Genomic DNA, 17,206 nt, shown 5'->3' with positions numbered 1-17,206 from the left:
AAGTAAATTCATTAGAAAGAAAAGAAATTACTATACATATAAATTTTTTTTATGAATTAAATTCAATTAAATTAAATAATAAATTTAGGCGGGTGGATGTGCGAGAATAATAAAAATAATTTTTGTTAATATTATATTAACTTAATTAAATTTAATTAAAAAAAATATACGTATAATATTATTCAAAAAAAAAAGTTTTTAAAAGCCAAAAAGATACATAACTCAACCAAAATAACGAGTACAAGTGTGAACATGGTGTGATATATATACTTTTGGTGACATTGGTAAAAAATAAATTTGATATAATTACGATAAAAATTCAGGTAAATTAACTTTATGTAAAGTTGATAATTGAGAGTTATTAAATAATTTGACTGATTTGACTAAATTTTTATCTAACAACTCTTAATTATTAACTTTACATAAAATTAACTACAGTCATATTTTTACCTACAATTATATTACGAAAATATCAAAATTAACCATTAAAATTAATTATTTAGTATAAAATATAAAAATATTAAAAAATTATCAAAATTTATTGTTTTTCCATCACTTAGTATATAAAGTATAAACAACACTTTGAAGTTGACAGGAAGACTAATATTACTAGAGGAAGGAATAGTATTCCAATTTAGAGAAATGTAAGGTCCTTTTCTGGGACCTTATACGTCTTAAAATATGATCAACCTTGTTGGAAGGTTGGTAATCCCTTAAAATATGAACACCCATTCATAGCGGCCACATACAATGGCAAACTCTTTCTTTAATATGCCAATTTCCGTCATCACTTTCTTCTTCTTCTTCTTCTTCTACCTCCTTCTCTTTACCAGTGCTGCAAACAACACTATAACTCACTCCCAGTCTCTAACCGAAAACCAAACCTTACTTTCCATCAACACAACCTTCCAACTTGGTTTCTTCACTCCTAACAACTCTAAAAACCGCTACCTCGGCATATGGTACAACAATCTCCCGGTTCAAACCGTGGTATGGGTCGCCAACCGAGAGAAACCAATCACAACAAACATCCCTTCTGTTTTGAAGATAAACACCACACAAAACAGCACCACACTTGTCGTCCTCCAGAACAACTCTGTTATATGGTCTACACCGCCGTCAAGACGCGCTTCGAATCCGGTTCTTCAGCTACTGGACTCAGGGAACCTTGTTTTGAGAGAACAAGATGATAAAAATGAAAAGAACTATTTATGGCAGAGTTTTGATTACCCTTCTGACACGCTTCTTTCAGGGATGAAGCTAGGGAAGAACTTGAAAACCGGCCTGGATCGACGCGTGACCGTGTGGAAAACCGTGGATGATCCTTCACTGGGAAACTTAACTTGGATGATGGAAGTTACAACCTGGCCACACCCAATACAAACAACAGGATCAAAGAAACAATTCGACAGTGGACCGTGGAATGGATTGGTCTACAGCAGCATGCCAACCAGAATTCGCCAACCAACTTTCGATTATGTTTATGTTTCCAATGAGGATGAAGTTTACTTCATGTTCCATCTTGTTAACAACTCTGTTCCAACAAGAATGGTGCTGGATGCAACTTCTTACAAGCGTCAGTACTCGGTTTGGGACTACGGTTCGCAAGAATGGAAGGTTTATAACTCGCTGCCGCGAGATTTTTGCGAGCAATACGGCGTTTGCGGCCCCAATGGGAACTGTGATTTGTCAAAGTTGCCTGCTCAGGCATGTGATTGTTTGAGAGGGTTTAGGCCCAAGTCGCCGGAAGAATGGAATCGACAGAACCGATCTGACGGTTGCTTGCGCGACAAGCCACTGAATTGCGGAGGCGATAAGTTTGTGAAGTATGAAAAGATGAAAGTGCCTGATACTGTGAATTGTTGGTACCTGAATGAGAGCATGAATCTTGATGAGTGCAGAACCAAATGTTTGGGGAATTGTTCTTGTGTGGCTTATACGAATTCGGATATTAGAGGTGAAGGTAGTGGCTGTGCTTTGTGGTCTGGTGATCTTTATGATTTGAGGATTTTACCAGATGCAGGCCAAGATTTGTACATTAGAGTGCCAGCTTCAGAGTTAGGTATGCCATTAATTTTAGCTTTTAATTTTATGGACTAACATATTTGCTGTTTCTATTATATAAATGCTTCTTTGATTATCTCCTTTGAAGGTTAGGTGCTTGCGTGCTCTTAATAAATGGTTGACTTGACTCTTGATAAGTACTTACAATTTAAAATTTACAAATTACTGGTACTGCTTAGATACTAGTGGGTATTTATTAATGTTACAACGAAAGAAATTATTTAATAAAATCTTGCAATCAAAGTATTTTTGCTGAAATATCATTTGAGCTATGTGTACTTTATGATCCAGTTACATTTATACTTACGGTTATATATATATAATACATATTCTCATGTCAATTTACCTTACCTTTTGCAAGATCTTTGTACCCAACATAAATTATCTCACTGTTAGGACTAGGGTGTGTTTGATTTTATACAAACAATGAGGTCCATGGTTTAATCTTGAACTATGCCACATGGTTTCTGGCATTCTCACTGTCTCATGAATAAATGTTTGTGTTCTCTGCTGACAATAAACCATTGAAGATTCAAACAATGGACGCAAGGTCAAGATAGGAGTTGGAGTTGGAGTCTCAGTTGGCGTATTATGTGGCCTTCTCTTAGCATTCTGTTTGATATGGAAAAGACGAAAAAGGGCCACTCTGAAAGGTAAGAGTTCTCTGCTTTTCTTGAGCATAAAGTAACTTCTTGAATTATTATAATTAAGATTAATTAATAACTTGTCTTAAGATCATGTAGAGACTAATGCAGCATTAAAGGATCAGTCCAAGGAAGAACAAGAGGAAGATCCAGAGGTTCCATTATATGACCTATCAGTTATAGCTTCTTCCACTGATAACTTCTCAGACAAAAATAAGCTTGGAGAAGGTGGTTTTGGACCTGTGTTTAAGGTAATTTGACATATTAAGCCACTTTTCTTTTTAACAATCTTAGAATAACAAATGAAATTCTCTTGTGTCTCTTACAATATTTGAAATTGATAAATGGCAGGGAACATTAGAAAATGGGCAAAGAATTGCAGTTAAGAGACTTTCAGTTAGTTCCGGACAAGGGATCAAGGAATTTAAGAATGAAATTGCCTTGATAGCCAAACTTCAGCATCGTAATCTTGTAAAGCTTCATGGATATTGCATTCAAAATGAAGAGAAATTACTTATATACGAATATATGCCTAATAAAAGTTTGGATTTCTTTATATTTGGTAAGAAATCTAGATTCCAGATTCATGTTAAAATTATCCTCTTTATTTTGGATTTGTGACAATATTAACTCGTGTTTATATCTTACTAGATCAAACACAAAGAACAGTATTGGATTGGCCAAGACGATTTCATATAATTTGTGGGATTGCAAGAGGTCTTCTTTATCTTCATCAAGATTCAAGACTTAGAATAATTCATAGAGATCTTAAAGCAAGTAATGTTTTACTAGACGATGAGATGAATCCTAAAATCTCAGACTTTGGATTAGCTAGAATTTTGGGAGGAGACCAAACTGCAGATTCTACACGTCGGGTGGTTGGAACTTAGTAAGATCATTTAACATTTCTTAACTTTCACTATATAATTTAGAATATCTTAATAATGGTATTTAATTCTCATCTTATATTGTTTGTTAGTGGATACATAGCACCAGAATACGCGATAGATGGAAACTTCTCAATAAAATCAGACGTGTTTAGCTTTGGTGTTTTGCTGTTGGAGATAATATCAGGAAGGAAAAACAGAGAGCACAATCAAAAAGAAAGTACAAGCCTTATTGGACATGTATGTACAAAATATATTATTGTTATTATTTCCTTTTTTGTTTACTATCGCTTTCAATTAACAATGCAATAGAAGAACTTGGCTGTAAACTTTTAAACTATAGGACTAGTAACTGCAATAATATTCTGTTATAATTTCTGTATTTTACCATCATTGTGAATTAATGACACATAATTTGATGTGTTCTTTTATAGGCATGGAATTTGTGGATACAAGAGAGGCCATTGGACTTGGTTGGTGAATACCTGAAAGAATCTTGTAATGCTTCTGAAGTATTGCGTTGCATTCATATTAGTTTCCTGTGTCTGCAGCAGCATCCACATGACAGGCCAGAGATGTCATCTGTAATTTTGATGTTAGGTAGTGAAATTGGTTTGCCTAAGCCAAAACAACCGGCTCTATTTGTTAGAGAATATTCTTCTTCTAATAAGGAGTATTCTTCATCAAATAAGAGTAATTTAGCTTCTGTCAATGAATTAAGTATCTCCAATGTAGAAGCTCGTTAGGGAGTACATATATATTGTGTAGCAAAATGAGAGCAGATTAAATGGCTTTGTACTGTAACCATGACCAATTAATTTCGGAGTTATGTAATTTCCTTCCTTTCCTTCTTTCTTTCTTTCAAAAAGTTTTGATAACCTTTTCGTTCTTCTAAAATTCGTGACGCTAGTTTTTATTATTATTATTATTATTATTATTATACAAATACAAAAATTTAAAAACTGAAAAAATAATATCACCCTCACTCATTCACACACGCTCCTCCCCTCTCATACCTCTAAGTCACACGTGCCAAATTACCTCTTCCTCCACTCTTCTCTCTATCACACCCACTACCATCTTCATCTTTTCTATTTCTGCATTTTGATGAAGTATATTTTAGAGTTTTTTTTAATCTTTTTCTTTTTTATTTCTGCATGTTATTACCTTTTGAATTTGCTATTTCTTTTCTTCTAAATATTCAATTTCAAATTATATTCAAAACTTTAAACTAGTACTATTATCAATAAGGTTAATAAATTCAAACTCCTCAACAAAAAGAAAATCATCGTGAGTTACATTGACATTATCTTCATTGCTACTACCATCTTTATTTGTGCTCTTGTCTTTACTTGCCTTGACTTTCTCTTTCTTTAGTTGCCAACAAAATTTTTTCACATGTCCCTTTTGACCACAATGATGATAATCAATATTTTTATACTTTCCTTAAAATTTTTACTTTTATCTCTACTTTTAGAACCTCGACTTTTGTTTCTCCCTCTAGACTAAAAAAAAAACATCTGAATGTGTAGTCGATGTACCTTGTGACTTTCTTCTCATTTCTTCATTCAAAACACTACTCTTGCCAAGATCCATAAAAATTGCACCATTAGGAGCAGAATTAGACAATGACATTTTGAGAATTTTTCACGAATCTGGTTAGGAGTCAAGAAGTAACATTCCTTGAACCTCTTCATCAAACTTGATACCCATAAAAGAAAACTGATTCATTATTCCTTGAAAATTATTCAAGTAATTTGTCATTGATGTCCCACCTGTATACTTCAAAGCCAACAACTGCTTGATAAAAAATATCTTGTTATTCCTAGTTTTCTGAGCATACAACTGTTCAAGCTTAATTCAAAGAGTCCAAGCATGTGTCTCTCAAATAATATGGTTCAACACATTATCGTCAACCCACTGCCTAATATATTCACAAACTTGTCTATGCAACAAAGTCCAATCATCATCAGATTTATCATTAGACTTCTCTGTACCAAAAACTAGTTGATGAAAATTTTTGACATAAAAGCAAATCTTCCATCTTTGACTTCCACAAATCATAATTAGGACCATTAAGAGTAATCATCCTACTAGTATTAGTATTAGCTTTCATTGTTCACAAAATCATAAGCCCAGAAAAATACCAACAAACTCTTATACCAGTATGAAAGAGCCTAACAGCGGAAACAACACAAATATCAAACACAAGAACAATATAGAAGTACTCACAATACAATATGACAGCTACTATGAACAAGCAAATATAGCAAGTAAAGCAATAATAAGGATACACCGAGATTTTAACGTAGAAAATTCCCTCAATGTGAGAGCTAAAAACCAAGAGTCGCCCAAAAATGTACATATAACCAGCCAAAACATCAAAACACCAAAACTTACAAATGAGAAGTAAGAAAATAAAAAATATTCAAAAAAAAATAGAGTTGTTGTTCGTAGCCTATTTCTCTCTCTTCAGATCTCCAATTAAAATCTTCACCGTTCAGAATGAAGAATAAAATTAGAAGAATCTGCAATTCAAATTTCATATCGATGCAACAGTGAAAGAATGAGAAACTGCTGTTCAAAGATTGTTGCTCTATGTAAAAACGGGAAACCATCGTGAGTTACATTGACATTATCTTCATTGCTACTACCATCTTTATTTGTGCTCTTGTCTTTACTTGCCTTGACTTTCTCTTTCTTTAGTTGCCAACAAAATTTTTTCACATGTCCCTTTTGACCACAATGATGATAATCAATATTTTTATACTTTCCTTAAAATTTTTACTTTTATCTCTACTTTTAGAATCTCGACTTTTGTTTCTCCCTCTAGACTAAAAAAAAACATCTGAATGTGTAGTCGATGTACCTTGTGACTTTCTTCTCATTTCTTCATTCAAAACACTACTCTTGCCAAGATCCATAAAGATTGCACCATTAGGAGCAGAATTAGACAATGACATTTTGAGAATTTTTCACGAATCTGGTTAGGAGTCAAGAAGTAACATTCCTTGAACCTCTTCATCAAACTTGATACCCATAAAAGAAAACTGATTCATTATTCCTTGAAAATTATTCAAGTAATTTGTCATTGATGTCCCACCTGTATACTTCAAAGCCAACAACTGCTTGATAAAAAATATCTTGTTATTCCTAGTTTTCTGAGCATACAACTGTTCAAGCTTAATTCAAAGAGTCCAAGCATGTGTCTCTCAAATAATATGGTTCAACACATTATCGTCAACCCACTGCCTAATATATTCACAAACTTGTCTATGCAACAAAGTCCAATCATCATCAGATTTATCATTAGACTTCTCTGTACCAAAAACTAGTTGATGGAAATTTTTGACATAAAAGCAAATCTTCCATCTTTGACTTCCACAAATCATAATTAGGACCATTAAGAGTAATCATCCTACTAGTATTAGTATTAGCTTTCATTGTTCACAAAATCATAAGCCCAGAAAAATACCAACAAACTCTTATACCAGTATGAAAGAGCCTAACAGCGGAAACAACACAAATATCAAACACAAGAACAATATAGAAGTACTCACAATACAATATGACAGCTACTATGAACAAGCAAATATAGCAAGTAAAGCAATAATAAGGATACACCGAGATTTTAACGTAGAAAATTCCCTCAATGTGAGAGCTAAAAACCAAGAGTCGCCCAAAAATGTGCATATAACCAGCCAAAACATCAAAACACCAAAACTTACAAATGAGAAGTAAGAAAATAAAAAATATTCAAAAAAAATAGAGTTGTTGTTCGAAGCCTATTTCTCTCTCTTCAGATCTCCAATTAAAATCTTCACCGTTCAGAATGAAGAATAAAATTAGAAGAATCTGCAATTCAAATTTCACGTCGATGCAACAGTGAAAGAATGAGAAACTGCTGTTCAAAGATTGTTGCTCTATGTAAAAACGGGAAACCATCGTGAGTTACATTGACATTATCTTCATTGCTACTACCATCTTTATTTGTGCTCTTGTCTTTACTTGCCTTGACTTTCTCTTTCTTTAGTTGCCAACAAAATTTTTTCACATGTCCCTTTTGACCACAATGATGATAATCAATATTTTTATACTTTCCTTAAAATTTTTACTTTTATCTCTACTTTTAGAACCTCGACTTTTGTTTCTCCCTCTAGACTAAAAAAAAACATCTGAATGTGTAGTCGATGTACCTTGTGACTTTCTTCTCATTTCTTCATTCAAAACACTACTCTTGCCAAGATCCATAAAGATTGCACCATTAGGAGCAGAATTAGACAATGACATTTTGAGAATTTTTCACGAATCTGGTTAGGAGACAAGAAGTAACATTCCTTGAACCTCTTCATCAAACTTGATACCCATAAAAGAAAACTGATTCATTATTCCTTGAAAATTATTCAAGTAATTTGTCATTGATGTCCCACATGTATACTTCAAAGCCAACAACTGCTTGATAAAAAATATCTTGTTATTCCTAATTTTCTGAGCATACAACTGTTCAAGCTTAATTCAAAGAGTCCAAGCATGTGTCTCTCAAATAATATGGTTCAACACATTATCGTCAACCCACTGCCTAATATATTCACAAACTTGTCTATGCAACAAAGTCCAATCATCATCAGATTTATCATTAGACTTCTCTGTACCAAAAACTAGTTGATGGAAATTTTTGACATAAAAGCAAATCTTCCATCTTTGACTTCCACAAATCATAATTAGGACCATTAAGAGTAATCATCCTACTAGTATTAGTATTAGCTTTCATTGTTCACAAAATCATAAGCCCAGAAAAATACCAACAAACTCTTATACCAGTATGAAAGAGCCTAACAGCGGAAACAACACAAATATCAAACACAAGAACAATATAGAAGTACTCACAATACAATATGACAGCTACTATGAACAAGCAAATATAGCAAGTAAAGCAATAATAAGGATACACCGAGATTTTAACGTAGAAAATTCTCTCAATGTGAGAGCTAAAAACCAAGAGTCGCCCAAAAATGTGCATATAACCAGCCAAAACATCAAAACACCAAAACTTACAAATGAGAAGTAAGAAAATAAAAAATATTAAAAAAAAAATAGAGTTGTTGTTCGAAGCCTATTTCTCTCTCTTCAGATCTCCAATTAAAATCTTCACCGTTCAGAATGAAGAATAAAATTAGAAGAATCTGCAATTCAAATTTCACGTCGATGCAACAGTGAAAGAATGAGAAACTGCTGTTCAAGGATTGTTGCTCTATGTAAAAACGGGAAACCATCGTGAGTTACATTGACATTATCTTCATTGCTACTACCATCTTTATTTGTGCTCTTGTCTTTACTTGCCTTGACTTTCTCTTTCTTTAGTTGCCAACAAAATTTTTTCACATGTCCCTTTTGACCACAATGATGATAATCAATATTTTTATACTTTCCTTAAAATTTTTACTTTTATCTCTACTTTTAGAACCTCGACTTTTGTTTCTCCCTCTAGACTAAAAAAAAACATCTGAATGTGTAGTCGATGTACCTTGTGACTTTCTTCTCATTTCTTCATTCAAAACACTACTCTTGCCAAGATCCATAAAGATTGCACCATTAGGAGCAGAATTAGACAATGACATTTTGAGAATTTTTCACGAATCTGGTTAGGAGTCAAGAAGTAACATTCCTTGAACCTCTTCATCAAACTTGATACCCATAAAAGAAAACTGATTCATTATTCCTTGAAAATTATTCAAGTAATTTGTCATTGATGTCCCACCTGTATACTTCAAAGCCAACAACTGCTTGATAAAAAATATCTTGTTATTCCTAATTTTCTGAGCATACAACTGTTCAAGCTTAATTCAAAGAGTCCAAGCATGTGTCTCTCAAATAATATGGTTCAACACATTATCGTCAACCCACTGCCTAATATATTCACAAACTTGTCTATGCAACAAAGTCCAATCATCATCAGATTTATCATTAGACTTCTCTGTACCAAAAACTAGTTGATGAAAATTTTTGACATAAAAGCAAATCTTCCATCTTTGACTTCCACAAATCATAATTAGGACCATTAAGAGTAATCATCCTACTAGTATTAGTATTAGCTTTCATTGTTCACAAAATCATAAGCCCAGAAAAATACCAACAAACTCTTATACCAGTATGAAAGAGCCTAACAGCGGAAACAACACAAATATCAAACACAAGAACAATATAGAAGTACTCACAATACAATATGACAGCTACTATGAACAAGCAAATATAGCAAGTAAAGCAATAATAAGGATACACCGAGATTTTAACGTAGAAAATTCTCTCAATGTGAGAGCTAAAAACCAAGAGTCGCCCAAAAATGTGCATATAACCAGCCAAAACATCAAAACACCAAAACTTACAAATGAGAAGTAAGAAAATAAAAAATATTAAAAAAAAAATAAATTTGTTGTTCGAAGCCTATTTCTCTCTCTTCAGATCTCCAATTAAAATCTTCACCGTTCAGAATGAAGAATAAAATTAGAAGAATCTGCAATTCAAATTTCACGTCGATGCAACAGTGAAAGAATGAGAAACTGCTGTTCAAAGATTGTTGCTCTATGTAAAAACGGGAAACCATCGTGAGTTACATTGACATTATCTTCATTGCTACTACCATCTTTATTTGTGCTCTTGTCTTTACTTGCCTTGACTTTCTCTTTCTTTAGTTGCCAACAAAATTTTTTCACATGTCCCTTTTGACCACAATGATGATAATCAATATTTTTATACTTTCCTTAAAATTTTTACTTTTATCTCTACTTTTAGAACCTCGACTTTTGTTTCTCCCTCTAGACTAAAAAAAAACATCTGAATGTGTAGTCGATGTACCTTGTGACTTTCTTCTCATTTCTTCATTCAAAACACTACTCTTGCCAAGATCCATAAAGATTGCACCATTAGGAGCAGAATTAGACAATGACATTTTGAGAATTTTTCACGAATCTGGTTAGGAGTCAAGAAGTAACATTTCTTGAACCTCTTCATCAAACTTGATACCCATAAAAGAAAACTGATTCATTATTCCTTGAAAATTATTCAAGTAATTTGTCATTGATGTCCCACATGTATACTTCAAAGCCAACAACTGCTTGATAAAAAATATCTTGTTATTCCTAGTTTTCTGAACATACAACTGTTCAAGCTTAATTCAAAGAGTCCAAGCATGTGTCTCTCAAATAATATGGTTCAACACATTATCGTCAACCCACTGCCTAATATATTCACAAACTTGTCTATGCAACAAAGTCCAATCATCATCAGATTTATCATTAGACTTCTCTGTACCAAAAACTAGTTGATGAAAATTTTTGACATAAAAGCAAATCTTCCATCTTTGACTTCCACAAATCATAATTAGGACCATTAAGAGTAATCATCCTACTAGTATTAGTATTAGCTTTCATTGTTCACAAAATCATAAGCCCAGAAAAATACCAACAAACTCTTATACCAGTATGAAAGAGCCTAACAGCGGAAACAACACAAATATCAAACACAAGAACAATATAGAAGTACTCACAATACAATATGACAGCTACTATGAACAAGCAAATATAGCAAGTAAAGCAATAATAAGGATACACCGAGATTTTAACGTAGAAAATTCCCTCAATGTGAGAGCTAAAAACCAAGAGTCGCCCAAAAATGTGCATATAACCAGCCAAAACATCAAAACACCAAAACTTACCAATGAGAAGTAAGAAAATAAAAAATATTCAAAAAAAAATAAAGTTGTTGTTCGAAGCCTATTTCTCTCTCTTCAGATCTCCAATTAAAATCTTCACCGTTCAGAATGAAGAATAAAATTAGAAGAATCTGCAATTCAAATTTCACGTCGATGCAACAGTGAAAGAATGAGAAACTGCTGTTCAAAGATTGTTGCTCTATGTAAAAACGGGAAACCTATTTTCTATCCTGCGAAGCTAATTTCTTCCACTGTAGATTTCCAGTCAACATCTTCACCGTCCATAATAAGGAAAAAGATGAGAGAAACACATAGTTTAAATTTCACATTGATCCAACGGTGAACGAATGAGAAACTGCTATTTGCAATTTGCTGCTTTACATAAAAACGAAAATTCTGTTTTTCCTCTTCTCTCTCACTTTGGTGGCTATACTCTCTCTTTCTTTCTCTCTCTCAAAATTGACCCAAAAATCTGATTAAGGTTGTGACACAATGGGTGCAAAAGAGACACCCAAAAAATTGGGCTTAGGTTTTACAAAGGAGAGAAAAAAGCCCAACAAATATGATTGTTAACGTTGCAAGTGTGAGGAGTGTATGAAGTTAGTCCCACATCAAAGAAAGCAAAGAAGAGTAAGAAGTTTATAAGATAAGAGACCCATTAACCTATTACCTTAAGGTTTTGAGTCGAATTTGGTATCTTCTCATCTTATGTTATTTCACTTGATTTTTTCTCGAAATCTTTCCGGTGGTCGAGAGCTCCCCACGACGGCCCAACAAGTGGTATCAGAGCCAGGTTAATCGATCTGGTTTTCTTCTCAGTAAAGTTTTAATCATAGTTATTAAAACTGGACCGGACCGACTGGTTCGACCGGTAAACCGAATCCAATACCAGTCCAGTTCGAGCCACTCGGTCAAAGTTAAAGGTGAATCTACCATGGACCAGCGATTTGCAACTCCACCGTGCTCTATGTGCTCCAGGCCCTTAAGCGTTGCCAAGTGTCTGTCAAGGCTTGTGATGATTTTTGAAAAATTTTCCAAAATATTTCGTATGGGGCTCGATATAACAAGCATGCTTGTACTACCAAGCTATAGTGATTCTCATTAATTTATATACAAATTATAATACATATAGCAATCTTTCTTTTCACTTATATTCAATTTATTTTAATTTTAAAGTCACTCATTTTTAAATCAATTACATTTTATTTAACTATAATTTTATTAAATATATACAAATTAAAAAGATAAACAAAAAAAATTAATTAATCACAATTTTTTTTATGATTATATGATATCTATTAATATTATTTTTTCAATATATTATTTTGTTTTTTGTCTTCATTTAAAGTTGATAGTTGAAAATCGCTAGATGATATTTAGTTAAACTCGTTAAATCATCTACCGGTTCATAAATATCAACTTCACAGAAAAACAACTGTATGTGAGTTTTCACCTATAATAATATAATAATAAAATAAATATAAACTAATTAATAAAGTATTAAAATTTAGATATGATAATTATTTTTATATAAATAAAAATAAAAATGCTAATAATAAAAAAATAATTAAATTTTATATAATTATTTAATTATATCGAGTTAACCGGTTTGACCAATGATCCACCGGTTGAACTAATAACCCAATAACCTTACTAGTTCGATTACCGATTCAGTTCTGACAACTATATCGATAATTTCTAATACTAAAATTTATATTTATAATATATAAATTTTAGTTAGTTATGGTGAATGAATATATGCTTTCTGAATTCAAATTAGTACAGACTCAACATTAATGTTAAGAATTTGATTTTGAGGCATTTCAAGTTAAACTAAACTTGATAATGTCATTTCAATAGCTACATTAAAAGAGTTATTTATATTAAATATGAGAAATGCTTGATGTCCTTTAATTTTTAGTCTTTAGTCAATTTTTTTAAAAATTTATTATTATTTAATTAATTTAAATATCCCTTTTATGTATTAATTGGTCAAAAAATAAAAAAATATTTATTTTTTTTTTAAAAATTGAATAAAAAATAATATTTAAAAGATATCTAATTACACTAATCAAATATTATAGGAGGTTGGCTTCTTTTTTATGGTTGTTAGTGCTAGTTTGTTACTTTTTTGTTTTAGGTTATCAGTATATTGCTGTATGATTAATTTTCGGAACAATATTTGATTGATTCAAGTTATTTAATATTTGTTACTCTTAAGTTAGCTTATATTCCTATGCAATGAGATTTATGTATTAATTACACCGTTCTTGTATGTTAAGACTACTAATACTATATGTGAGGTTGAAAAAACACAAACTTAAACTTTGAGTATGTATAATAATTTGGTTATAAATTGTTGTTACTATAATAATTTGATTGATTTTATGTTTAATTATACACCATTATGTTTGATTATTGTCGAAATCACCCTAAATTCTAGTGTTTTTAGACAAATTATTTTAGAATTGGATGTCCTTAATTATAATTTTAAACACGCTCCAAATTATATTACAAAATCTGATTATAATCAAATGTGTTTAAGGTAACAATCAAATTCAAGAATTTAAATCAAAGTTTAAACTCATGTTATAATTAGATTATAATCATACATATTTCAAACCATTTACAAAATTCAGTTATAATCAAACACATTTAAAATAATAATCAAATTTAAAAATCTAAATTAAAGTTCAATGTTATATAATTAAATTATAATTAAATAGGAATTTTTAAAAAAAAAGTTAAAAAAATTGTTATTTCACCAAATTTAATATTTCAACTTTAATATCAGGAATGAAATTTTTTTTAGAGTGAGTTCGTCCGACCCGACGAACTTATGTAATTTTATAGAGTTTATCGCACTCCCAGCGAACTTCATCCAAATTTTTGAAAATTCTAATTTTTAAGCTATTATCATATTTTTCAATAGTATATAGGAATATACAAAAGTACGCCAACAATAAATATAGCTTCTTCAATATTGTATAGCTTCTTCAATATCGCCGACACCAATGACAACCATTATCATCGTCTTCAGAAATACAAAGATACACAGGAATAAGTTATATTTATTAACAAGGATTTTTTTTAATTATAAATTAAAAAATCACTATTTCCCAAAAAAAATGACTTATTCCTATTGAGTTTGTACTTAATTTTGTAAATCTATCAGCTCCCATATGTCATTCTTTTTAATGGCATGAATCTCCTCATCCATTACTTTTTTCCAATTGTTGTTTCTAGAAGCTTTTTCAAAGTTCAACGGCTTACAATTTGAAAATAGAGCAAAATTTATGATTTTTTTCATCAGATAAATCATTATCATTGGTTGCTTCACTGTTTTTCTTTGGAAGCTTTTATAAACTTCCTTGTTCTCCTTAGTAAACTCTTTAAAATTAACTTTGTTTGAAAGAGGGACCTACAAAAGTCTTTTGTGCTTTGCACCTTAAGCTTGACTGTGACTCTTAGTGTTTTGTCCTCAATCTTAACTTAGCACAGAAAACACCACAAGCACATCCTAAAAAATTCTAAAAAATCATAAAAAATTCTAAACATCTTAAAAAAATCGTATTTTTTAAATTTACTATAATTTTTTAAGATTTTCTACGATCTTCCAGCTAGGATTTTCTAGCGTATTTTAGAGTTTTCTAGCGTTTCCTAGGATTTTTCAAACTTAAGGATCTTTATTTCAGTGTTGATGATTGTGATGAGCAAGACTATTTGAACATCAATTTCTTTGTCAATATCTTATTTGGTAATAGTTGCTAGTGTTAACCTTCCAACTTTTCTTCCTCACATAATCTAATATTTATGAAGAAGCGTATTGAAGTTCGCCAAAGGATAAGATAAACTCTAAAATTATAGAAATTGTCCTACATGCCCAAAAAAATGTACATTGTTTAATCAAATTATAATTAACAAAAATACTATTCTTACACCAAAATCAAGGATTTTTTTAGAAATAAAATTAAAAAAATTCATATTTCTCCAAACACCATTTTTAAACTTTAATTTTTCAAATACTATTTTTTTTAGAACAAGTTTGCCGCACCCCCAACGAACTCTATAATAATTATGCGAACTCTCTTCAAATATTTTAAAAAATACGTTTTTAATCAATTTTAATCCATTTTCATCATCTCTAAATAGTATATAGATTTGCAAATAGTATATAGGAATACACAAAAATACACCAACAACAAACATGACTTCTTCAAAGATTTTTTTAATTATAAATTAAAAAAAAAGCCATATTTAACAATGACAACCATTATCATCGTCTCCAGAAATATACAAGTACACAAGAATAAGCCATATTTAACAGATTTTTTTAATTATAAGTTGTATTTTATAAAATTTATTTCAAAATAAAATACGATTTATAATTAAAAAAATCCTTGTTAAATATGGCTTATTCTGGTATTTCTGTGTATTTCTAGAGACGATGATAATGGTTGTCATTGTTAAATATTGCTTATTTTTTTAATTTATAATTAAAAAAATTCTTGAAAAAGCCATGTTTGTTGTCTGTGTATTTTTGTGTACTCTTATATATTATTTGTAGATCTATATACTATTTGGAAATAACGATAATGTATTAAAATGAATTAAAAACGTGTTTTTTAAATTATTTGAAGGGAGTTCGCCGGGGTAAGGCGAACTCTATAATTTGTAGAGTTCGCCTGCAACGAACTTGATCTAAACAAAAAAATCTTATTTGAGGAATTAAAGTTCAAAAATAGTGTTTGGAAAAATATAAATTTTTTTATTTTATTTTTAAAAAAAAGCATTAATATATTGTGTATAAATATATGCGTTATTTAATTTATTTTTAACATGTATTTTATATTAATGAAAATTTAATAATTAATTTTAATAAACACATAGATAATTGTATAATCAAATATAACAAAAGTAATAATTAAAATCTAAAATCCAAATCAAAGTTTAAATTCAGACTATAATTGGATAATAATTAAACATACTTCAAATCATATTACAAAATCTAGTTATAATCAAACGTAAGATTAATTGCAATTGAAACGTTAGAAACCTCGTTAGAAACCTCAGTTTAATTATAATCTGAAGTTCTTAGCATCTTTGAAGAAATGCAAAATCAAGGAATTTAATATAATATAAAATTTGCAAGTTCAATTAATGCAATCCAAGGACTTAATCAAGGACGGCAATTTCATACAAAGTACAAACGTGCCAAAATAATTATACAAAATCAAACTTTGAAATGGAAAACCATAGTATAGATACTCATTTGCTTTTTTGGTATCGTCATGGGGATAAGAAAATACATCATCCTAATATACCAATTCCTAGATAAGAATAGAATATTTATCCCAAATTATAATATCTCCTCTCATAATGATTTTACAGTCCCCACTCCAGAACATTATTCTATTTACTTTTAGAACAATTAATAGCATATACACATAAGAGTCAAATAGAGTTGGTCTAACTTTGAACTATGAATTTTCCAATCACTAAACTTTCTTTTACCACCATTTCAATGGAAAATTCACACTCTTGGCACTATGTTACCCCACTTTCACCACTATTCGGATCCTACTAACAAATAAAGATTTAAAAATTCTTACCAAGCTTTCTACGTTTCTTCTATGTATTGGTATATTCTTACTCGTTCAATCTTCTTAAATAACCGATTGTAAAACTATCAACGTCTTATGTATTGCCTCAACCACCACCCCCAAATTAATGCAAGTACTATGTATGTTTTTCAACAACTAAATTTATGGTATAAAATTGAAATTTAATTAATTTGAAAAAAGGAGAAATAAAAGAAAAACGTTGAAATGGATGAAGAAAGTTACTCACTAATTTGATCCAATAAGCTAAGGTTCAGTCTTGATCATCTTTACAAGTCAATA

General features: G+C 30.7%; 1 protein-coding gene across 1 annotated transcript; it reads left to right on the top strand.

Moving 5' to 3' along the window:
• The first annotated feature begins 678 nt into the window (after window positions 1–678).
• On the top strand, window positions 679–4,446 carry LOC130944320 (G-type lectin S-receptor-like serine/threonine-protein kinase At4g27290). The gene is made up of 7 exons (XM_057872598.1): window positions 679–2,062; window positions 2,595–2,717; window positions 2,799–2,959; window positions 3,060–3,270; window positions 3,360–3,597; window positions 3,688–3,835; window positions 4,030–4,446. The coding sequence occupies exons 1-7, from the start codon at window positions 751–753 to the stop codon at window positions 4,339–4,341; spliced, it is 2,505 nt and encodes an 834-aa protein (XP_057728581.1). The 5' UTR covers window positions 679–750; the 3' UTR covers window positions 4,342–4,446.
• The last annotated feature ends 12,760 nt before the right edge of the window (window positions 4,447–17,206 follow it).

This window comes from Arachis stenosperma, chromosome 8 (assembly GCF_014773155.1).
Source record: "Arachis stenosperma cultivar V10309 chromosome 8, arast.V10309.gnm1.PFL2, whole genome shotgun sequence".
Classification (NCBI taxonomy): Eukaryota; Viridiplantae; Streptophyta; class Magnoliopsida; order Fabales; family Fabaceae; genus Arachis; species Arachis stenosperma.
This window is presented reverse-complemented; position numbering and strand designations above follow the sequence as displayed.

Coding starts and splice junctions, on each gene's coding strand:
- LOC130944320 (XM_057872598.1), top strand. CDS start 751: ATGGCAAACTCTTTCTTTAATATGCCAATTTCCGTCATCACTTTCTTC. Junction 2,063..2,594: donor AGTGCCAGCTTCAGAGTTAG/GTATGCCATTAA, acceptor AAACCATTGAAG/ATTCAAACAATGGACGCAAG. Junction 2,960..3,059: donor GTTTTGGACCTGTGTTTAAG/GTAATTTGACAT, acceptor GATAAATGGCAG/GGAACATTAGAAAATGGGCA.